This window comes from Rhipicephalus microplus, chromosome X (genome assembly GCF_043290135.1).
Source record: "Rhipicephalus microplus isolate Deutch F79 chromosome X, USDA_Rmic, whole genome shotgun sequence".
In the NCBI taxonomy this organism is placed as follows: Eukaryota; Metazoa; Arthropoda; class Arachnida; order Ixodida; family Ixodidae; genus Rhipicephalus; species Rhipicephalus microplus.
This window is the reverse complement of record NC_134710.1, coordinates 250071683-250095764: the sequence shown is the minus strand read 5'-3', so window position 1 is coordinate 250095764 and position 24082 is coordinate 250071683. Positions and strand designations below refer to the sequence as shown.

The window sequence follows — 24082 nt, the reverse complement described above, 5'->3', positions numbered from 1 at the left end:
TTGTTTCAAGCAATGCACAACTTTATTATTATTCACCTATGAACAACCACCTAGAGATGCCTTGCATTTTTTAGGTCCTCACATTGATTCCAATCAAGTTGGCCACGTCTGCTGGGAGTTTTCCCTGCGATGTAAGAAGGACCTTTTACCCTTTGACTCTTCTCAGAACAAGGTAGCAAATGGACGATAGCTAACTTCTGCCTTAATTCCTCACTCAGCAAATTATGTTCGCATAAAATCGAACGCAGTTTCTGGAATCAAGTAAGATGACTACTCAATTCGGTTAACCCAGACAGTTTGCTTGTGGCAGTAGGCAGTACCATGTTAAAGAAGTCAAAGAGGTTAAGTGCCACCAATATGCAGGAAAAAAGGCCAACAAAAACGGTTGTAGCCATGCCCTATCAGGGTGTCTACGAACCTGGAAAACCTGAAAAAGTCTGGGAATTCCTGAAAAACCTGGCCAGGTCATAGAAACTGACAGCAGTTCTGAGCAAGTGTCACAAAAATAAGCATTACAATTGAGCAAAGCTTAAAAAGTCTCTCTCTCAGCTGCAACTACAGTGAGCTGCTAGAAGACGTGTGAAAAAAAAAAAAAAGACATTGCATAACTCTTGCTTCTGAAGTATGCAATGTCACCACCCCATAGAACAGAAACTTTACTGACATTTCAGTACCCGATATGAGGGGGAGCCTTGTTCCAATAAAAACCAGAAAAAGGCACATCGTACTTAAATACGCCTAAATACGTGACATGAGCAGCGAGAGTACATTGTCAGAAGCGTCCCATCACTTCCGATCAGCGTATGCACAGGCATCTGTATCTGGATTCTAGGAACAGGTATGATGCAAGCTTCTTTTAAATGGGGAGCATTTTATAGTCACACCTGCTTGCAAATCCAACGTCGGCGGTGGTGTCTGCAACCCTACTGCACATGCTCGTGCCAACTGTCGCTACCCCCACTCTCTCGCCTTTCAAGGTAGACGCAGGCAGCGTCTGCTAGTAAAAACTGACTGCTCGCGCTGCACAACCATTCACTGACCACCCTGTATATGTAGGCACTGGATCAGGTGTTCGAAATTCAGTCAAGGGCGTCTTTACTTGGCTTTCGCTTGACTTGACGCTTTGCTTGACTCGAGTAGATAAGATGGAAGCAACAGTACCTTCAACTAGTACTGGGACACAGCCCACCTGTGTCCCACCACTTCTTGAAGGCAACGCTTCCCCTTCATTCAATAAATACGAATAACAATTAAGCATTCCTAAACCTTACCCAATTATGTAACATTCACGCAATACCCTCACCACTCTGTGACGCATTTACTCAAGTCCCTCCCCCCCCGTGGGAAGATGCAGGTTTTTTCTTTGTACAGAACACACGAGTTTTACAAGTCTATTTGGTGGTCTGTAGATTCCGCGTGTTCAGCGAGCGCAGTAGAGACCACGCGTCGTTTCGTGGCATCATATTTGCGTTGTTTAACTCTTTTATTGAAATCACGAGTTTCACCGATGTACTGGTTGTCACAATTGTGGCAGCCTATGGCATAAACAAGACTAAAAAAATTTCTGCTCGGAAACTTGTCCTTCACATTACTTAAGCATTCCTTAGCTTCCATGTTGGTACATTCGCTATTTTGATGTCTGTTGCTTCTACATATCATACGGCACATCTGACTTTTGAACCACAAATTTACTCATGTCTGTAAATTTATGTATGTTTGTCTACGCCACGATTTCAGCTCGTCTTGAAGGCCGTCTGGTTTGTTTAGGCTAGAACTGCCATCAGTAGAAGCTTGCCACCCTACTTGTGTTTATTATTATTATTATTATATTAATATTATATTATTATTATTGGTGATGCAACAGCAAACGTCCTCAGCTAACACTTATTGCTGGTAGCTCGTGTTCCAAGGGTAGCACTGGGTAACTTCAGCTGAATTTTTCAGTTTCTTGAGATTGTGTAAATAAATCTGCAATTATTTTTAGCGTCATGTCCACAGCAGATTACGTAAATAAAAGTAACGTGCCGATGTTTGCGATTCATCTGTGGAATCAAGGAAACTGTTGCTTGACATATTTCTTCTTGTCACCACATATTTAAATTTCAGCCCCTTATATCCTCGGCTTTCATTGCAGCCGTCCGAAAACTTTCGTTGCACTTCAAGTATCAGAGCCCAGAAACATAAAATACAAGCATGCATGTGCTCGACTCAAAAAGAAAAAAAAGAAAGAAAACTTTGCAGTACGGCTCTGATCTTGCAACGTTGTCATTACTCGTTGTCAAGGCAAGGTACACAGAATACGTGAGTAGTAGTTATTCTTTTTTTTTTTCTTTTTTCGCTGAAAAGTATATTTTAGAGGTGCGCAAATTAGGCAGCGATGAAAATCAATAGTAAATGCAGCAATCCAGATTGAATCAGATCTAATTCAATCTACATCCTAAATAGTCAAGTTAGTAAATACAGCAGTTCAGGTCATCTAATTCAATCCAATCCACATCCTAAGTGGCGTTGGCTACAGCCTTTATAGTAAATAGATTATACTCTAGTGGCAGAACCAGCCAGGCTCTCGTGTCCTCATTTTACACTGATGTTGCGAGAAGTTTCCTAGCAGCTTTGACTGCGATGTCGGACTTTCGGAGGCTCCTTCGAACTTTCATCTGCAGTTACTTTTAACTTGTGTGTTTGCGTCCTGTTTCTCCCAAACATCGAACAGCTGACTTGCTCACTGCCTGGCTCAGGGGTTTTATTTTGGCCAGATATACATCTTCTTTCGCGGTTGTTCTCGCGGCTCCCTGCAAACTGGCAAAACTGTGTCCCATGATAGAAAATCGTCGAAAGGAAAGGGTGAACAAAAGCAGTTACACACAAAAAAACACGCCACGCTGTTTGTACTGTGTACTTTAAGGGTTATGTGCGTAATACCTTTGAGCTGCGAAAAAGTGTACATCGGCAGACAGGCTAATGTTTAAATGATTCGCTCAGAGAACATGCGTCAACCTTAAAGGTTCTCGCAGGTGGCATGCTCTTGTGAATGCACTGCAGGGATTGTGGGTGCAATCCGCAGTTTGACAGCATGAGGATTCTGGGCAAATCGAAACTCAGATTGACCAGAGAAATCATGGAAGCAGGACAGATTAGGGCAAATGCAAGCGCATGTATCAGTGTTCCCTCGGTTGTGCTAAGTAAAAAAAAAAGAGGTGTGTTTTTGAGTATTTGAAGGAGATAAACATACCCTTTGTGGGGGGTGACGCCTTTTAGTGATAGTTGCAACTGCGCGTTTCAATGTTCTCGTGCAATGAATTTTTTTTCTAATAAAACTGCAGTTGTAAGTTGAGCGTCTGTCTTGCCAAGTGTTTCCTTCCTTATACCTTGTGCTCCCATATATTTCAACATTTTTAATGCTCTTCTAAGACGGGCAGAGTGCTTCCTCTCTGCTTCGACTACAGGCCTCCCGGGATGGGGTATCGGATGCTATCGCACGCGCCCTTCGAACAGCAGAGATAGGCCGGATCATTTGATTTTTGTTGCTTCATCCGCATTTGTTGCCCCCACTCACGGATAGAACATACATTGCACAGGAGTATATTGTCAATTTGAAATTTATACGGAACATGATGGCAACGGCGAAAATTCGTCGGGAGTGTCCATATAATTTCTTTCTCAATCATGAGGCTATTGCATAATTTAGCTGTGTGTTTTAAAGAATCCAGAATTGAACATATGCAGCTCCACAGGGGCTTTGAATGGGGCTAAATCTGCTCTGAATATTCTTACTGCTCTATACTTGCTCGAAAAGGCCCTTTTGGCTGCTCCAAGTCGGCTCCAAAACGTCTTTCTGTCTGCTCCAAGCCTGCTACAAAAAGCAATTTTGCTAGCTCTCAGGACTGCTCCCAAACTCATGTACCCTGTTCCACCCCTGCTGTTTCTTAAGCTTTACACTTGAATGTGAAATTCTCCCCCCCTTTTTTTATTCTTCATTACAACATAGATTGGTTTTTAGCCATTCACCTACTTATGTTGTATCGTAATCAAGTTTTACATGCAAATACATTATTAATATTGTTTTGCATTTCAAGATATTGTCATGGGGGTCTGATGCTTTCTTGTTCCCGATTGTGAAACAGTATTTTTAGTGATACTTATGGACACTGATCCTAACTTTCTAATTGTTCTGTAAAGTATTTATTCATTGAGATAAACTGTGTTATAAAGATTGTTGCAAATTATTGACCTGCGAGAGTTATCCATGGAACAGCAATCATTTTGTTCTTGTAATCCATATAAAAGAAATGCAAAGGTCATAAAACAGTATGACTCCTTTGAACTCAAGCTTGCTTATCCTACACACGTTTAAGTAACTATTTTTTTACGCACTTCCCTTTATCTGTGTTAACCACTTGAAAATGAACCTTATGCGGCACATTTGCCACTTCACCAGCTGCATAAAGCACATGTTGCAATTTTTTAGATATAATAGTAGAGTTTTTTATAATATAAATATACTATTCTCTAAAATATTTTGATAAACATTTTTTTTTTATTTCAGGTCCCGAGTCGGTGGAGTGCCTTTGTTGACCGCCTCATGCACTCTGCAGAAGATGATTGTTTCCAGATTTATATTAGTGACATGAATTCTCTACTTGAAAAACATGACAATGGTCCCATTCATGATGACCTCTTGATGGTATGTACAAAGTATGAACAATTAATCACTTTTCATGAAGAACATACCTTCTTGCTAAGATACTAAAGCCTCGTGGCTGTTACAAAAACAGTTAGCCTGCTATTGGCTTTTTTGGGAGGAAGAGGGGGAGGGGCATTGTGTTTTGTGCTGACTAAAATACATGTTACATAGTAATGGAATTCTGACAATGCTTCTCACCAGGCCTCATCTCACCAGGCCTCATCTCACCAGGTTCTCACCAGGTTTAAGAAGGTGACAGAACACTGCATAGTAGTGGGAACCACTACATTGCCAAGTGGCTCTGCATAAAACCTTATCTGTAATGTAGCTAAATGCACCTTTTAAAAGTTATTTTTAATGTACTTTCTTTGTTTGAGATGTGTATTAAGTGATCATGACATAAATTCCATATATATTTAGCGGACTAAGAGAAGCGAGTGTTCCAATTTGAAAAGCACTAATAATTAGCACGTTAAATAGGAGCCATTAAAAAACAAAGGACTCTTCAACAAGCATTCAGTTTGAATGGAACGATGAATGCATTGGGGAATGATGATAAGCTATGATAAAGATTATGATGAGCTTATTTACATAGAGCTGGGGCCGAGAAAATGGGTCTTTATTGATGATAATGATGGTGATGAAAGTGTTGAACATGGGTATTAAGGCATTGATGATATTCACAATAAACGATAAGGATAACGATAAAAGTGTTGAATCAGAGTTGTTAGTTAGGAACCACATAAACATGCATGATGCTTCTGATGCTGATATTATTAATGAACGCAAACTGATGATGAGGACATTGATTATGGCAGTGATGACGATAATGATTACAGAGCCGTTCGTAAGCAAATGTCTCATGTACGATAAAGAAGGGTAATGGACCCAGTGCAGCTCCATTTCTCTGTGTCCACATATGTGGACGCTTGTTTTCTTGATGCTAATGTTTCCACGTTCACACTTTATTTTTATTTTTGTATGTATTTAATTGCATATACAAAAAAATTACTTGTGCAATAGGATTGGCCATGAAATTTGAAGGGCTGCCTCCGTGAGCGGAGAGGCAGCCCTTTGTCTTTTGTGACTGGAGAGGCAATCTTGCGCTGCCTATACACTCGTGCTAGAGGCGATGCCTGCAGCGCATTGTCTGCTGCCAACAAATCGAGCGTGGTGTGCCAAGAAAGCGCGAGCTGCAGGCAGCAGCCGTTGCATGAGCACAAAGGCAGCGTAATCTAACAGCACTCGTCCACCAGCCATGACTAGTTGTTTTGTTTGCCACTAGATGACCCAAAAAACGGGCGTGCTTTCTTAAGCTGCCTGTTGGATAAGTTGCAGGCAACCGCCACAGAGCACAAACCGTGCACTTGCGCGTTCTGTTTCATAAATGACGACAGTGTACATCTTTTAACAAATGGATGGCTTACGTGGAAAGATTTTTTTTTTTTAGACTCTGTAAAGATGGATACACCTTAGGCAGCTCTGCTGCATCACAGCAATGTAAAGCACTGAAATACCTGCTGTGGCTTTGGAAATGATACTGAACTGAAGGCATTTTTCAAGACATTTGACTGTTTTTCATGAATGAACAGAATAGCTGGCATAACGAACCCAACCTCACCACCCCTTGGGTCCGTTCGAATTACATTTAGTATTTTAAATAGTCACATGGGCACATCTTCACATCACGAAAACATTACATCAGCAGCTCACAAGACTCACTGCTGTAGTAACTTTGGACCTGCATGCAGTTCAAGCTGAGTAAGCCTTATTTATTCTCACAAATACACTACAGTAGACATGGTGTTGGGGTTGGTTCCTTAAGCTTGAAACACTTTCGAATCTAATAGCATTAGCATCTGCACGGTCAACTGTTAAGTATTGTACAACAATTAGCTTTTTATAATAAATAAGCTATCACTTCATTTTATTATACCCCTCAGAGCCAGAGGCATTACAGAGGGGGAGTTGTAAAAACATATACATACAAAAAATAGGAAAAAAACAAAATATGCAAGCAAAATGAAACGTACAGTAAGTTAGAGCCTGAGTATACAATTTTACCTACAAATTTACGGAAATGTTCATAATTCCTAATGTTTACAACGTCTGTGGGAAAGCCATTTCCATCGTGAGAGCTTTTTGGTAGAAATGATTGAGGAAAGAAAGTACACAGCACTACATGAAGCAAATTTGACTTTGTGACGACAGTCAGTTTAATGGGATACATAAGATGGCTGAGTAATGAGATGATTGCATAGTGAAGGATCGTGATACATTTTATGGAACAAGGCAATGCATGACACTTTTCTGTGCAATGATAATGATGGGGGGGGAAGGTCAGATTTCGTACAAGTTGTACTGGTGGTGTGGCTAATTAGCAGGAATAAAATGTGCAGAGTTTTTCTCAACCATCTCTAGAGCAGTAATTAGGTTGATATAGCTAGGGGCTCACATTCGTGTAGTATCCACCAATTTCGACCGGGTTAGTATTTTATGAAGCAAGGCTTTCAAGGAGGTTGGAACGTGATACAAATTTTGTTAAAGATAGCCTAACATGCATTTATCTTTGCTAATTGAGTGCTCAATATTAATAGGCTAGTTTAGGTTTAGAGTAATGCAAACACTGACGTATTTACATGTATATGAAGTTCCTGATTCTAAATGATTGTTATGAATGTGGTATGGTGGTGGGCAGGAACATTTTGTGAAAACATGCATGACTTAATAAATATTTAGTTGCATTGGCCCCGCCGCGGTGGTCTAGTGCCTAAGGTACTCGGCTGCTGACCCGCAGGTCGCGGGATCGAATCCTGGCTGCGGCGGTTGCATTTTCGATGGAGGCGGAAATGTTGTAGGCCCGTGTGCTCAGATTTGGGTGCACATTAAAGATCCCCAGTTGGTCGAAATTTCCTGAGCCCTCCACTGTGGTGTCTCTCATAATCATATGGTGGTTTTGTGACGTTAAACCCCACATATCAATCAACCAATCAATCAATTTAGTTGCATTAACCACTCATTACACCAATTTGTGATTGTGCCAAAATTCAACTGAAGTAAGAGAAAATCATTAGATCTGGTTATCTGCCTAAAAACAACACAGTCGTCCACAAATAGGAGAATATTAGAGTTTGCAACGAAAAATAGTGGCATGCAATTTTCGATAGACACCTGGCTGGCCTTATTTGCAGCATAGCTGTGTTGATGGCAGCACAAGCCGTGTTTCTTGCATACTGCATGACTTTCTAACTAAGCGAAGATTGTTGACCAAACTTGAAGAATAACTTACCTTTTCTGATTGTATTCTACATCCAGTGTCTGTTACAGAAGAGATTATTTAATAGTAGAGATAAGGTGGCCAACTATGGGGGTGAATTGTGTCTAATGCAGCCAAACCCCTTTATTTATAAGAGACACTGATATAAGAGACAGATGGGTATAAGAGACACCTGTGTGCCTACAGTAAAATACGGGTAGATAAAACGATCCATACGAGGTACCCTGCTTATAAAATATATCTTGTATAGAAGACAGGAATTGCTGCCCAGAGCATGTCTTTTATAAAGGGGTTTAACTTATACCCAATTGTCGGTTGCACCACTGCCTGCTATAATGGTGTTGAACTGTTCTCACAGTAACCTGGCCAGTCATGCCATGCGGACATTTAGTGCACTGAATACATTTTTACCCTTCACTGGCAATAACTTCAAAGTAAGCTTCTGGCTACTGATATATATATATATATATATATATATATATATATATATATATATATATATATATATATATATATATATATATAGTAGTGGCCCTAATATGGTCCTCTATGGTACACCTCTATGCATTGTTGTTCTGACTTGTTTTCTGTTTTTTAAGCAGCTGATGACTTATAATGGTCATGGTCAGGTACCACTTATTGTAGTGGTTTTATGTTCATGAAAATATTTGTTATTTAAACTATCAAATTTACCTTCATCTGTTTAAGCTATCAGTGATAGATTGGTTCAATAGCCTAAATTGATAAGGTGAAAGCTATCAGCTAAACTTATTGGGGCAAAGAATACTAAAATAACTGAAATATTTACTTAAATGCTTGTTATGAAGATTTTATTTTACATTATTAAAGAAAAAAATAGAATTGTGCCTGTTATTCTCTAAACTTTCAAAATAACTTTTTATTAACTGAGTTTACATTGAAAAACACTTTTTTTAAGTGGTGTTAGCTTAGTGATAACAAAGAAAATGTTGGCTATATGATGTGCAATCATTTTATAATGTAAAAGATAATATCATTCAAGCCAGCACTTACTTGAAGTTTGTTTTGTTTTGCCACACAAAGTACCAAAATAGTTGCACTTGAGACGAGCTTGAAGAGTCCTAATAAGGATGATTTCTTCATCAGTTGGGGTTAGATTTAAAAAAAAAAGATTAATTCAGTAGACAGTCAAAATACACATTACAGCAGGATGCAGAGTTTGAAGCATCAGTGAAAAGTGCGCCAGAAAGACGTCAGCTTTTTTAACTATGTTACAGTATACCTACAGTGAATCATTCTCAATAAGTAACCAAAGAAATGAATGCATTATCTGATACGATGAAAAAAAAAACCTGCATTGTTCAAGCTGCAGTGTTCATATTTCTTTTGGTAATCTGAACACTATAACATCTCATTTGGTGGAGCTGCTGGGTATGAAATGCCTTACAATGGAACTCTTGCCATTCTAGGGATGTCCATTGCCTGTGTTTGTACTTATGGCCATCCTACATCAGTGCATCTTGCTGTCATTAAAAAGTGTTCTCATTATGTATTCCTCAGCTTGAATTTTGATCAGGCTATTCTGTACTCGGTGATCGTGAGACAGGTGCTCATCAGCTTCCATTGCCACATATTTCTCACTTTCCAGCCGACTTACCTCCATGTTTATGCTTTCATCACTGACTTCCGAATAAATTGATGTTTAATTACTCACAAATAAGGTTAATTATGGAAAAAGGTGCAAGTGGGCATACAAGTATATCCTTCTCTTTCTTGCAATAGAACATCAAGCACCTTGCAATAAAGTTGTGTAATTTGATACATTTACAGAGAGTCCATCATAATTCACACCTGAAAGGCATAATCACAATTTATCTCTACATTTGGGAACTTCTATCAGAGAGCCAGTGTTGATCTAGAGCTTTCCTTTCACAAGCACAGTGATTTACCCTTGCTGCTTTCTGCATTGTAAAACCTTGAGATCGGCAACATGTCAAACTGCAGTCTTGTGTGCCTGGGCAAAGCATCGTGCATCGGTACAATGAGCATTGCCATGATCTGCATATTTGCGGTCATCAGTTTATGGCAGAAGACTACAACTACAATTCCTGTATTTATGTTTGCCAACGGTTGCTGTCGAAGGGTTTGTTTGCCCTGCAAAATTCTTCGCGTTTTTCAAGTTATCAAGTTACCTAAGGAAAGAATGTGAGTGGCCTGGAGCAACTCGAAGGCTTTAACTGGCTCTAGAGTTGTGGGGTTTTTGGCAGTGCCTGATGGTTCAAAGATAAACCAGACTAGAAGAGTTGTAGTCTTCTACATGCCAACAAATGATTGCAGAAGACATAGTGTAGCCCTGACTGTTTAGCCGGGGGGGGGGGGGGGGGGGAGTTGACAATTAAAAGCACGATTTGGAAAGAGAATAGGCTATTCATAAGTGGTATACTGCACGGTTGGGTTTATGTATGCATGTTTGTGTTGCATGTGTAGGTCATAACACCTACACATGACAAAGATAAAAAGCTCTAGTTGAAGTGCTCTTCTTCTATGTATATATCACTAATGGTACATGTATCAGCTTGGCTAACAGTTTGACTAATGGAGACAAAAAAAAAAAAAAAAGAAAGAGAGACTTAATGTGTTTTTGATGTATTATGTCTACAATCTTTAGACAGCAATAGTAGGCTATGCAAGAGCTATTTGACTGTCAAGTTATGAAACCTTAAAGAACTGTAACAGTTGTGCCGGGCTGGATTATAACTGGAGAAGAAAAAAAAAAGCTTGCTGTTTTTATTGTTTGATTGTAAGCTTCTGCTACTGCTTGGGCTGCTGATACCGAAAATTCATTTGGTCATGGTGAATAAAGCTGTCTATTTGCAGAATGTTTTATACACTTCGTTTTTGCTACTTGTGTTTCTTTCCTTCTCTCCCCATTTTCTTTTTGCTGGGACTTTGACCATTTTTAATGTTTTTTCTTCCTTGTGCTTTTAGGCCCAGCATACAGAAGCAAAAAATATGACATTCACGCTACTTCGACAGTTACTACATGGGTAAAAATTTATTTTTTACTTCAGTTACTCATATGTACTGTTGTGGCTTTATTTTTGGCCTTTCTTTGTAAGCTGCTGTTACTCTTTTGCCTTTAGAATTTTTGAAGCAAGTTATAGTTTTTGTTTTTTAAGTATATCATATCAGTTAAAACTTTGTACACAAAGTTTTAACTGATATGATATACTTAAAAATAAAAAAATAAAACCTTTCTTTATAAAATTCCCAATGTAACAGTGAAATTTCTTTTCCCCAGCAAGTGCCCATGATGTTCAATGTTTTTATGAACTTTTAATGAAGCTGTCACGCTCCCGGTTTGGCCCATATCGAGTTCGTCATAAAGTACGTGAACCGACCGCATGCAGTCGCTCGTTAAATAATGTGCATTGCGATCGGCTGTGGCTGCCAATTTCGTCTTCATGTAGCATTGCCACGTTTTCGTGTGTAGACCCCGACGGCTGATGCCCATCAATGAGAACACATCATTCAGCACAGTCTGTCTGTTCCTCATTGCCTGCATGGCACGCGTCACCAAAGCCAAAACGTTTACAGCAAAAAGGTTCATATGTTCATCACTATGAACGCGCGGCGAGCTCCACAACGATACGGTCTTCCCACAGGTGGAACACACAAAACGCAACTACACGGCGAGTCCGAATTCCCGGTCGTCTTGGACAATTTGAAGTTCCCTGTTGCATGTCTTGCACTTTGCGAATGCCAACAAAACACTGTTCACTGTGTCTAAATCTACAATTGTGAACATGGTTCCATCAAGTGGACGAGCTGCCTCGTTGGTATTGTCATCATGAATGCGCGTTTCCTCTCCGTTGCTGCAGCGAACGACTACTGCGATAACTTTTCTTCGGCTTACGCTTGCGCCTTTTCTAAGTCAGATTGTTGCCGATAGATGGTATTTTGACGCACGTGATCGCTGCTCGAAGGGTGGGTGGCTGACGGACTTTGCACAGGCTCCGCAACAGCTGATGCGGCCGCTGCCTTCTGTGGTAGCATCGACAACTTCATCGGATGTGGAGAGCGTAGCACCTTGGGGGTCTTGCGGTATCACAAAGTGTTCCGTGAAATTTGCAACTGGCGTCCGTTGCACCTTTTTTGCACGAAACTTGTAGCACGTGTGGAATTTATGCTCAGGATTTGACATTGTGAATAGCTCCGTCGCTGACACTGAGGCGAAATGGTGTGTGTCCATGCACGCCTCAAAGCTCGGAGCACACGATAGCCAGGAGATTCCACCAATGGGGAAGCAAGTTCAAGTCACGTGCGCCAAGTAGCAAATAGGAGGGCACCCCTATACCTCTCTATCCCACGCATGTTCTAAGCTGCCAATGGCTGAATCTGGCCCTTCCTCGCGAGAATTTGAAGGCGAAAGGCGGCTCTTTCAGATGAGACCAAGATGGCTGCTTTGGCAAACATGGAAGGGCAGAGGCCTGTCGCGGAAAATGTGCTATTTCAGCTAGAGCGCGCTGTATAAAGGGTCTTTGCGGCCAAAATGCTGATATTAACGGCTTGAAATTCACATAAGTGCACTAGTAGCTGCAGATTTCAAAAAACACGATAAAAAAAGTGAGTTTTTTCACAATTTTTTTGTTTCCACAAGCTGTGACCCCCCTTAATGGTTTTTGCAAAAGATGGCATTCATCATCTCACAACATTCTTGCTGTGCCTGTTAATACAGCCGCTGCATTCTTGTTCCCTGGCCATCTTTGCACGACAACAGCTTGTGGTAGCTTCACATGACTGTCTACTTTGCCTGTATCACCCCGTTACGTAAGGCAGAATGTCTGGGCTGCCCTCACGGACTTTCCAAAAATGCAAGCATGTGTTACTGGCAAATAAAATGCCATGGTAGCTTTCAGATGCCACTACTTCACAATTTTATATTTGTGAGGAACGAAAAAGTTTTTTTGATATTACAAGTGTCCCAATTTAACGAAAAATCTAGCTTGATTAAATAAAGTTTCAACTTTACATTTTGTTTTTGTGCCACTCCTTCAAACAAATTAGATTTTGCATGGGCTACTTGACTTTTAATTATGAAGTGCTCTTGAACAATAACATTTTCTTATCCTTTTGTTAAGTCTTCCAGATGCCGTGAGCACTGCTAGTCACCAGTTAACAAAAAAGTTGGACAATGACTTAGCTTTACGAAGAGAAATGAACTCCAAAAGAATTAAACTCTTCTGTACACGTGTGCAAAATGAGTGTCTGGTAAGAAAGTATTTTTACTGTTTTTTTAAACAATGCTTTCTTCCTGTTGCCATTGATAATCAGTAGCAGTTCATTCAGAATTTCCTTGAATTCATGAGCGTTGGCCGATGAGTTAGCAGGTTGAAGATAAAATCTAACCAGTGCTTCTGAGTAGCCAGTCTACTCTTTGTTTTGTGTTGTGAAACATAGCTGTTTTCATTTAGCCGAATAGCTCATAAACTTACTTTTGTTATATGGATGGAGCTGGTGCATATGTGTCCTAAACATTAAGTTAGTCACTGACCGCTGGAATTATTCAAAGGACCCTAAAAGGGTCCTGAAGAATGCCCAGGTGCCAAAAGGTAAAATTAACTCATCAGAAGAGGCAAATATACACACGCGGTTGCGCAGGCACAGTGTTTTATTTTCAGTTTTTCAGACAATACATATTTTTTTTTATAAGAATTCAATGACAGTCAGGCTCCCGTTTTTGAAGATGCACTCAATGTTGAAGCGGAAATATTTTCTCGCAGCTAAAATGATGGACGTTTAGCATTAGCAAAAACTAACTAAGGAACATTTTGATTGTTGACTTGAGTGCTGTTCTCAAAATTCGGTAATGAATATTTGTAACTACGTGCGACTTCTGCGATTTCTAAAAAATAGGTAAGCCATAAATTTGTATGCACAGTGACCTTGTAAGATAAAAACCTGCCTTCAACTCGGCAATGAACAAGTTAATTATCGAGTTTTTGTTAATGAGTCACAACTGCATCATTTTTACTAGGACAAAGTATTTCCCATTGACGTGGAGTTCGTGTGTGATGACAGGATCCTAACTGTCATAGGATATTTATAAAAAACCTGTATTATCCAAAATATAAAAAAAACACCTGATGTGCATGTGGACGTGTGTGTGTGTGTTGGAGAGAGAGATACACACACATGTAATTCACCTTTATGGTTCTATTGATTGTGTTTGTTGTTCAAAAAACCTGTTGTTGTATTTTGTGCAATTTCTTTTTCATCTTCAACTTTCTTTAACATGTTCATTGTTGCTTTTGTGTCCTTCCTGCGATAATTCCTAATGGCCATTTTTTTCATGATGCCATGGTACATGCGCCCATCTCCTAATGAAAATGCCCACTTGAGAAATGTGTATGTTAAGAAAAGATTGCTAGCCTTTCTTATCTGGGAATTAGGAAACATCCATTCATCGAGAAGCCTAAAAACACTCGCACATCTGGTTTTAATTAACCTGAATCGCTCTGTGAGCTGATATCTCGGTACTTGTATTAGCTGGAAATACAGTCAAACCAACTTTTACAATATTCAAGAGCCATAAAAATTTTGTTGCTACAACCAAAATTTCTTATGAGTAGGTCGCATGAAAAAAAAAAAGCAAAATAGGGGAATAGTGAGCCCTGTTTGTTGATAGTTCGTGCTTTATCACAAAGTCTTAATATCTTAGCTGTTCACAATAGTGCTCTTCTCTTCCAAGTCTACAGGAGTGCCTTTTCTTTTTGCTGGAAACGTCGGGCAATTTCCAATGATCAGCAGATGAATCAGCCATATTTTGTTTTGGTTGGGGCCAGGAAGGATTTCATGCCACCAACACAGTTAGCCCAGAGGACCTAATCCTTTGGCTGAACTTAATTTGCTGGCATAACTGTGCAAAATGAGAGGGCAGGCAGTCCAGTTGGGGCTATTCATTGATGTTTTGAAGGGTGGCGAGTGGCGCTGAGTCACCTATTCTTGCTTGTATGAGTGCAAGGGCGATGGGAGAGCTGGTAGTGGCATAAGGGCTGCCATCAGTGTAGCACACATGCCTCCAAAACAGGAACAAATGCTTGTTCTTCGTTCCTCCACAAATTAGAAAAAAAGTTCCTCTGCTACATGTTCTTTTAATGCAAAAGGAATGCATTCCCATTCTGAGCACTTGTCTGTCCCTTTAAAACCGGTATCTTTATGAGTTGGTTCAACTGCAGATTTTTTTAATGCCCAATTCATTTCCGATACCCATAAGTGATGCTGTATGACTGAGAGTAATCAAAACATTGAATGTGAAAATTTACTAAATGTACTATGTTTTTCTACTGCCTTAATGGTTGCACCTTAGCTGTAGCTTCCAATTATACCGTTTAAAGTTGGTCACTGTACGCTGGAATTCCAATCAACCACCATAGTCCTTTTTGCTGACAGCAGTTTTTTGTTGCCACCATAACAGCCACACTGATTGTCCACTGGCATTTTGCGACCCAATTACCCCCTTACCATATAGTAGCCAGAAGCTTTTCATGGCACTTAGTGCATTTAGGCTGTGTAAACTTGAGAATACAATTATGAAAAACTTGACTGTTAGATGACATAAAATGTTTTCAGAGCTTCGATTTCTCTACTCTGTTTTTTTTTTCTTCTTTTTCTCTTACTTTTTTGGGGGGGCGGGGTGTGCTAAAGCACTCGATTGTTTAGGATTATGCATTGAAGTTTTTTCTTTTTTTTCAATATTTGTAAACTAACATATTTTCATGCAGCTGGATGCTGAAGGCCGTTTGAAAAGTATCCCTCTACCAACCACAAGTGCCGCTCTTGAATCAATCACAAGTCGCTACATTGACAGCGTGCTGGAAGCATTTGCTAAACAAATATCAGCACTTTTGCCTGAGGAAGGCATTGCCAACTACACAAACTTATTGATGGTATGTGTCTATATACTTGTGACATTACAAAGTTAAAATGATGTGGCGATGCCAAATGGTGGATGTAAAACTTGCAGATTCATTGTTGCTATGTGGAACAACTGGTGATACCTTTTTATTGCTGATAATTATCCAGAGATAAGTACAGCTTAAGTAGCACACCATTTCTGGACTAGTGGTCTAAAAAATATTTAATGAATATAATAAAGTGGGGAGGTTGTTAAATTCACCCATTGGCAATATTGTTGACAGTGTTGACTGAAGCACCTTGTTGATGATGCTGGCTTCCATGCTCAACACTTTTGCTAGAAGGGCACTTTTCAAACAACAGGGAATAGAGTTCTGAACAGATAGAGTTTTGCAAAAGCACACTCTTCAAATTGTTGTTAAGGCTTTCTATAGATTGCATGAAATGTAGTATTTTGATGCCTGCATACAGCTATTAGACACTTCACAGGAGAAAAATAGTTTTAGATAATTGTACACTTTGGGACAAACCTGTGAAAATAGTTTCATGTTTTTTTGTGTCCATTTTTTTGTATGAAATTTCCTCGAGGTGCGATAACTTGTACATTTTTACAGCGGCCTTAAGGGTTGCAAAGCATCAAGACGTTTTCAAAGACTCTTTGCTTTTGAAAGAATTGATTTAACTATCTTTTTTCATCATTTTTTAATTCTCTCATTGATTTCAAATGGCCCTCACTTGCCCAAAAAATTTTCTCCGTACAATCCGTATGTCTAATACGTATATATACGTGTAATACTTTTGTTATTTTTTAGAGAGATGAATCTCATTGGAGCATCTTCATGCATTTAGAATATAAATGCATGAAGACTAAGGCTTTGGTTTGTATTGAGCAAATAATCTGTGAATTTGCTAGTGAAGATCTATTATGACACTTCAGTTTAGCAGAAATTCGAAGCGTGGAGGAAGTTTTAGGAAAGGGGAAAATTGTCATCTCCTTGACATCACCAGATTATCATGTCTTCCAGTGCTTAGTATTTCCCTGCATTTTTGCAACCTCTTTGTTAGCTCAGATACAGTAGACTCAATTTAAGACGAATTCGAAGGGATCGTGATCATTTGTTTGTCTAATCAGGAGTTTGTCTTATCAGAAGTGCCCTCAAAAACCAAATGCTAACATGTGAAGTGCACCCAAATATGTGGCTTGAAAACACTAAATGGAGTATACTTACAATGGGGAGGACAGGAACAAGAGAAAGTATTTATTTGGCTCAGCTTGGTAAAAACCATGCTTTCAAGTAGAGTATTTATTTACACTAATCTAAAGAGTACTTGATTTTTAGAGTTTGTAATAAATATGCTCATGTATAAATTGCTGCCACATTTTAACAATACAACAGTAGCACAACCATTTTTTCATAATTACAAAAAGATAAAAAGGGAGAGACAAGCACAATTTTCTTTCAAGAATAGAAAATTCACTCTTCTGGCTGTTCACCTTCTGAGAGGCTGTTTTACTGGCTTTGCTATCACTTTTGGATAAGCCTCCATTGCATATCGCTACCTTGACAAGCAAATATACGCCAAGTTGCTTATGAAAGTCTGCAAGCTTTTTCTTGAGGTTCTGATATTTTCTTATTTTCAGCCCAAAGTAACTGTTCCTGAATGATGTGCACCCGAAGATCTCTGTTTACGCTACTCACAATATAAAAACCCAGGCACTCAGAAAAGACATGACGCAGCTCTACTTAGTGTGAAAAATGACCTTCCTTTGTCATGAACTTTCCTAATGAAAGTGGTGCATCACAATTTGCTGCATTTCACTGAGAACAGGTACGACGTGCACAGGTCCCATGCAAAACATCGCAAACTGACCACAACATGTGCTCAGGAGCCATTGTGTGACGGTGATGACAATGCATCTGACTCCTCTGACGGGAGTGCTAGTGCCGCATATGTGGTTTTGGCTTCATGTGATTATAATACACAGACAATATTTGTTCCCGTTTTCACTTTCATTTGGCTGTTTTTTTTTGCCCCCCTTTCCTTGCATTTTTCACTCCAGCCAAGCTCTTGTGTTCTTCCGTTCTCCACTGTATTCCTGTTGGGGAACTTAAGAACACGAGGAGAATGCAAAAATACGAATGTTTTTTGTTGCTTTCTTTGCTGATAAAACTGGCCCTTTCTCCACCTGCGTGCTAGGGATGAGGGTGACACCAGCTTTATGCTCGGACTTTCCTTTTCCGCTTATCTTACTTTCGATTTGCTTCAAGTCTTTGTGCCAGAAAGTTTTTTTTCTTCCCCATTTTGCTTTCTCTTGTTCACCTGAATTCCCCATCAAGGCTATAATATTCGTTGCGCAGAATCCTCGTCGTTGTCGGTTACTGCGAGAGTTTGTCTTAAAGAAGAGGCCTGTTACGCGATTCCTTTTAAGCAGATATTTTTTTTTTGCATTGAGTCTATGGGAAACCATACAAACATTCTCAAGTTGTTAGTCTTATGCAACAATTCGTTTAAACAGAGTTCGTCTGAACGAGGGTTCACTGTATAGCGATTGGCCCAGAGAGGCACTAGGGTCGAATGGGCATGAGTGGGCACCAGTGCCTAGAAGGCTGTGGCGCCCTGAGCCAAGATTAATTTTTCCTAAACATTAAAGCTGTCTAGAAGAAATGCAGAAAGGTCTCCTTTGTAGGGTCACTCTACTTTTAGCTGGATGGCTATTTTTCTCGTAATTATTTCCCCACCTTGCGTATTTTTGCCCCATTCATTTGCTATGCTACACTGTCCGCACATGAAGGGGGATGCTGCATTTACCTAACTAGTTCACAATTTGGATTGGAATGAAAAATAGACTACAAGACTATATTCATTTCAAAGTATCAACTCAATAAATATCAACAAACTGAATAAAAATGGTTCTATTTTTGCTTGAAGCTCTTCTGGAAGCTTTAGATGTGAACTTGATAAGCATATCTACGGCAATGTACAACTCCACTTTGTGACTTGACAAACTTGGGATAATTATATCAACTCAATAGATATCGACAAACTGAATAAGACTGGTTCTATTTTTGCTTGAAGCTCTTCTGGGAGCTTTAGATGTGAACTTGATAAGCATATTTACGGCAATGTACAACTCCACTTTGTGACTTCACAAACTCGTGATAATTATTTCCTGAATTCAAGCAAATATGCTCTTTCCTTTACCTCATGTTTTCTTCACCTTGCATACCATTATCACCTTTTTGCACAGATATTTTTACTCAGTAAGTCAGGTTGAGTAATGTCAAGTCAGTAAGTTAAGACTGCCAACAACCCCTTCATAGCCAAAGCTGGAAATATACATTTTATAGTACGTAGCTTTATGCTCCTCCCAGGTCAGTGACGATTCTTCCACATTGTGGCAGCGCAGCTTGCACCACGTTTTCAAGTCCTTGAATTAGCATCATGGGAACACGAACTATGCACATGTTTTTAGAATTCCTGCACATCATCTTTGGGGCTGCAAAAACTTTTTTTTTATAATTAGAGCAGTTTATGACTATTGCTAATAATGTTTTAAAAATTACAATCTGCAAATTACAAGACTGTACAGCATCTGTCCCGGAAGTTAGCTAACTTTGTTTTATTAAACTGATTCTGTTTATAACTGCTCGGGTTCATTGCCATCAAAGGACTCTAGTACCCTTTTGAGTCAATGCGCTGAATTCAGCATGTCTGTCGGGAACAGAACACATTTTAATGTTTTTTTTAAATGTTACACTGCTGGGCTATCAAATATTCTTGGTAGCATCAAGGCAATAAAGTATGCTTCAGTTTAGAGACATGAAAAGTGTGCTGCAGCAGTCCCGAGGTAATTGACATAGACCAAAAATCAAATCTATTAGCGTGCAGCCATTGTGAACGATTCTACAAGAAGCATTCCATTCAGAATAGACAGAACCATTGGATCTGCATCTAGTTTAGTCATTTTTAAATGATGAAGATCTGCGAGACTGTATTAAAGACCTTTGCAAAATGTGAAAAAATGCATCAATAGTAATTTTCTCTTATAGGGAGACAAAAACATGTGTGCATTGCCACTCCAAAGTATCTTGCATGTGCATCATCTAGACAACATTTGCTGACAATTTTGCCCCTTCCATCTGATAGTTCACTAAAGCCAGGTCAGCTAAAAGTGGAATTTGTTGCTATAGTAATACACAGCCCAATGAATTGAGAATGGCTTGTCATACGTATCTAAGAGCGTGCGTAGATCTGTTGCAAGGGGCAAGTGGCAAGGTATGAACCAGAACTACCCAGTGTGTAAGCGATTTGCTGCATTTACACACTGGGAACATCTGTGTACTATGCATGTCATAAGGAAAAAATAGTGCAGGAAATTTCAGACAGTTTACTTTACTGCTTATTGACATGAAGCTTGGGTTACTTCTGGGCACCTCATGGTGAGCACAATGCAAGATCTTGTTGAACAATTTCGGGTGGTTGTGTGGGCTAATAATGCTGCTTATTTTTACTAAAAGCTGCCCATAGTTGCTACTTTACTACATTAATGTGCATACTTTTTCTCTCATATATAGCGATCCCTGAAGTTTTTGGTAGACTCAGTACAGCTGAAGAATGAAAAGGCTATGGATAATCTTTTTGAAAACTGCATCGCCAAAGCCAAAGGTAATGCTTCTGTGCTTTTTAATTTACCTAGTCTCACTCGTCGTGGTGTCTAGTTGCTACAATGCTTAACAGCTGACTCACATGTCATGGGAATGAATCCCAGCTACAGCAGCCACATTTTGATGCATAGAAAATGCTCAAGTCCCTCGTGTTCAGATTTAGGTGCTCGTTAAAAAAGCCTCAGGTGGTCGATATTTTGGGAGCCCTCCACTACGAGCTCTCATAGTCATAGTGTGGTCTCAGGTTGTTAAATAATCTAATCCAAGTGTATCACCTAGCATATACAACTCAAAGCAAGGTGTTTATATACGATTATTGGGGCCATTGAGTAAAAGCCTCTTTGCAAATGGCGATAATATTTTGATAAAGAAGTTGATAGTACTGCTTCCATTATGTTCAAGTCCCTTGTCACTTCTTTAATACTATGCAAATATGTGCTTGGGAATGTTGATTAGTTTTTGGTTGAAAAGGACTAGCTTCAAGGGACTCACGACCAATTTTTTTTATGGCGCCTATTTTTTTTTAGTGCAACAGAAAGCTTACCGATCAGAGTGTTTAATTATAGCGGAGGAATACGAAAAACACCATGAGACATCTTTTATCACAATCTCTTGACCTGTAGCTCCTACAAAGTCTTACACATCACACATTCAGCAAACAGTCGTAGGTAAGCTCAATAGTGGTTCATTTTTGCACAATGAAGTTTGCTGTGTGTGCGTGCAAGCCGTGGGCACATTCTGCGGCTCAATCTGATTGCCCTAGTTGCCATGAAGGCATTATTGCTTCTCATGTCAACTCATTTTACTTTGTAGTAAGCATAAAAAGCAGAAATGCATAATAATAATATACAGACTGTCATATTAACCATCAGTGGTGTGCCTAAGCAACTAGCATACAATTTACAACAATCGGAATGACTCATTGGCTGTGTACTAAGTCTATCTACTAGACCATAGAGTTTCCTATAAATACACTAGAGGGAATTCTGGTGCTAGTGTCTATGGCAGCTGCAATTCACGGTGCTTCATCCATCATGGAAATGATGGGTAGTGCACAAATTTTTCTAATCTTCGTTATTTCGGCTTTGTTTGGCTTCGCATGGCCTGGAGCCACTTTTTCACGAAACGACAGTCTGCAAATGTTCAAGAGTTGGACTTCACCACCTCAATCTTTTAGGCTCACCAATTCAAATCAGGTCACGAGGTTCACAACGATCCATTCTTTTATTCTAAACAAAACCAATATAGAGCAATAAATAGAACCAGAAGCGTGTTTCAAGCCACAAGCACGCCTGGCGCGCGCACACGTGGATAAGTTGCGGCCTCCTACGGCGATCTCTGTAACGGCCAAACGCGCCATGTTCAAATCAGCCAATGGCTGGTAGATGGGCTTTATACGAGTGATTTTTGAGTGTTTTCCGTAATTTGTCGAGAGAAGAGAAAGCAATTTTCAGCTGACTTTGGTCATCTATTGTAAATTCCAGGCCACGTGCTGTGCTATAATATTTAGTTCGCGTGTTGTCGGAAGCCTCTACTACCGATCAGCAGCGTTTTCTGACCATGCTCACAAAGTGTTGCAGGGCCCCTTCAACTAATTTTTTAAATGCTTTTAATATTTCTATATCTCTAGTAAAGACAAGATATACAACAGCACTTATGTTCGCTGTAGATGTTAAAATTTGTTATAAAGAGCTCTAATTCTAGTTCTCTTTCTAGATTGCTTCAAACAATTTCTTTGTAGGTTTTAATATGTTAACCTTAAACCACACTTATTTATTGCCACATGGTGATAGACATCATGGTCACAAGAGCCTGTTAGGCCACCTGTGACTTAAAGATGTTAAGCATGTACCTTAAGAACTTTTTAATAATACTAATTATTATCTTTTTCATTTGAATAGTGTTGATTAACATAAGCAATTAGACACACTTCAAAAGTACTAACCTGAGATATGTTTTTGCTTGCATACAGCCTTCCAATTTTTTACATGTGAACCTGGCAACAAGCTGAATGGCAGGCACCTAGGCACTAAGGTGCAAAAACGGGTGAAATGCCACAGCAAGGACAACAGGACATGGGTCTTGGTTTTTAAATGAAACACAAAGTTATCCAGGGGTGATTTCACTGCAGGAGCTCAGTTTACAACTTCAAGGAGCACTAGAGATCACTTATGCGAGGAGGCACAACAACTTACTGGTCTAGCCCAGACCATTGGTACTAGCGTACATTCTTTGCATGACATTCTCAAACAGACATTCGCATGAATTTTCGCCTCCCAGATAAAATAAAACGAAGCCACGCAAGTTTGTTTGCTGCACAGGATTCGTATGGGCATCGACTTCACTCGACACTACGCGCACCTTATCGGCCACGCAGACAGGCCGGACTATGAGCGCTACCATGTGGATGAGACTTTTACACATATACAGTGCTATTGCCCTCTGTACGTGTCTACACAAAATGCACTTGCTTCACTATTGACAGGCGACAGAGACTACTTTTTTGTCAGCAATGTGCTACCAGACGAAGTCAACAACTGCTGTCAGGGCTGTGATAGATTTCTCTGAGAGTACAGGACTGGATAGCATACTTTAGAGAGACCATTATGTTATGTGTTTCTTCTATATACTCATTTTCTTTCTCCCCATCATCGTCCTTCATCGCTCTTTTTATTGCGATAGCAAATATATGGACACTCTCGGCTGGATTTTGCCACTGGCGTTGTCGTCACTCACCATATATGTATACGTATCTATATATATAAAAACGCAAGAAAGAAAAATAATTAAAAAAAAAAAAAAGACTCCAGCGTGCAGAATCGAACGTTGGACGTCTGAATTGTGAGTGCGAGGCGTTAGCCCCTGAGCCATGAAGGAGCACTTCTTTCAATGTTCAAACGGTAAGCTACTTATATTTACAACTTAGCGCTGGTGATGGACATCTCGGGTGGTGGTGGTGGTGGTGGTGGTGGTGGTGGGGGTGGTGGTGGTGGTAGTGGTAGTGGTAAACATTTATTAAAAACAGAGACGTTAGGGAAACCAGCCCCTAGTGGGTCAGCCTACCTACATTACTTGGTGGAGTCCCTAGTTAAAGACCCCATTGGCTGTGGCCTGTGTCCTGGCACGCTGGACCATGACTTGTTGGGCTGGAAGGTCCTGGCAACCAAGCAGGGCCGCCTCCCAGTCCTTTATGGTTGGATTTTGATTCTAGGGTAAAGAAGAATTCAGCTAGCATTAGCATGCACTTACAATGTGGTTGGTGTCAGCCACCTCCTCACAGTACTGGTAGAGTCCGGAAAAGGAAGAGTCAAAGTGTTTGAGCACTGCTGGTCACAGTAGCGTATTGTTATTCTCTCGTCTGCCTTCCTGAGGCTTTTGCAGGGCGGCGAAAAGCGAAGTTGGGAGTCCCGGTAATGGGTAATTATCTCTCTATAAGCTGGAAGTAACATTATCTTCTGGATCACAGGGGTCATCGGTGGTCGAGGCAATAGCCCGGGGAATGAGTCCACGGGCAGCAGCATGCGCCGCCTCATTGCTTGCGAGGCCCTGATGGCAAGG

At 40.0% G+C, this 24082-nt stretch overlaps 1 protein-coding gene across 3 annotated transcripts in view; it reads left to right on the top strand.

Moving 5' to 3' along the window:
• LOC119161600 (uncharacterized) overlaps nucleotides 1-24082 on the top strand; it is a 197565-nt gene that overhangs the window by 127474 nt on the left and 46009 nt on the right. For all 3 annotated transcript variants that reach the window (XM_075878922.1, XM_075878920.1, XM_075878921.1), the window contains 5 exons: nucleotides 4547-4684; nucleotides 10929-10987; nucleotides 13082-13211; nucleotides 15725-15889; nucleotides 20435-20525. In XM_075878922.1, the coding sequence (XP_075735037.1) occupies nucleotides 4547-4684; nucleotides 10929-10987; nucleotides 13082-13211; nucleotides 15725-15889; nucleotides 20435-20525 (583 nt within the window). The remainder of the gene's footprint in view (nucleotides 1-4546; nucleotides 4685-10928; nucleotides 10988-13081; nucleotides 13212-15724; nucleotides 15890-20434; nucleotides 20526-24082) is intronic.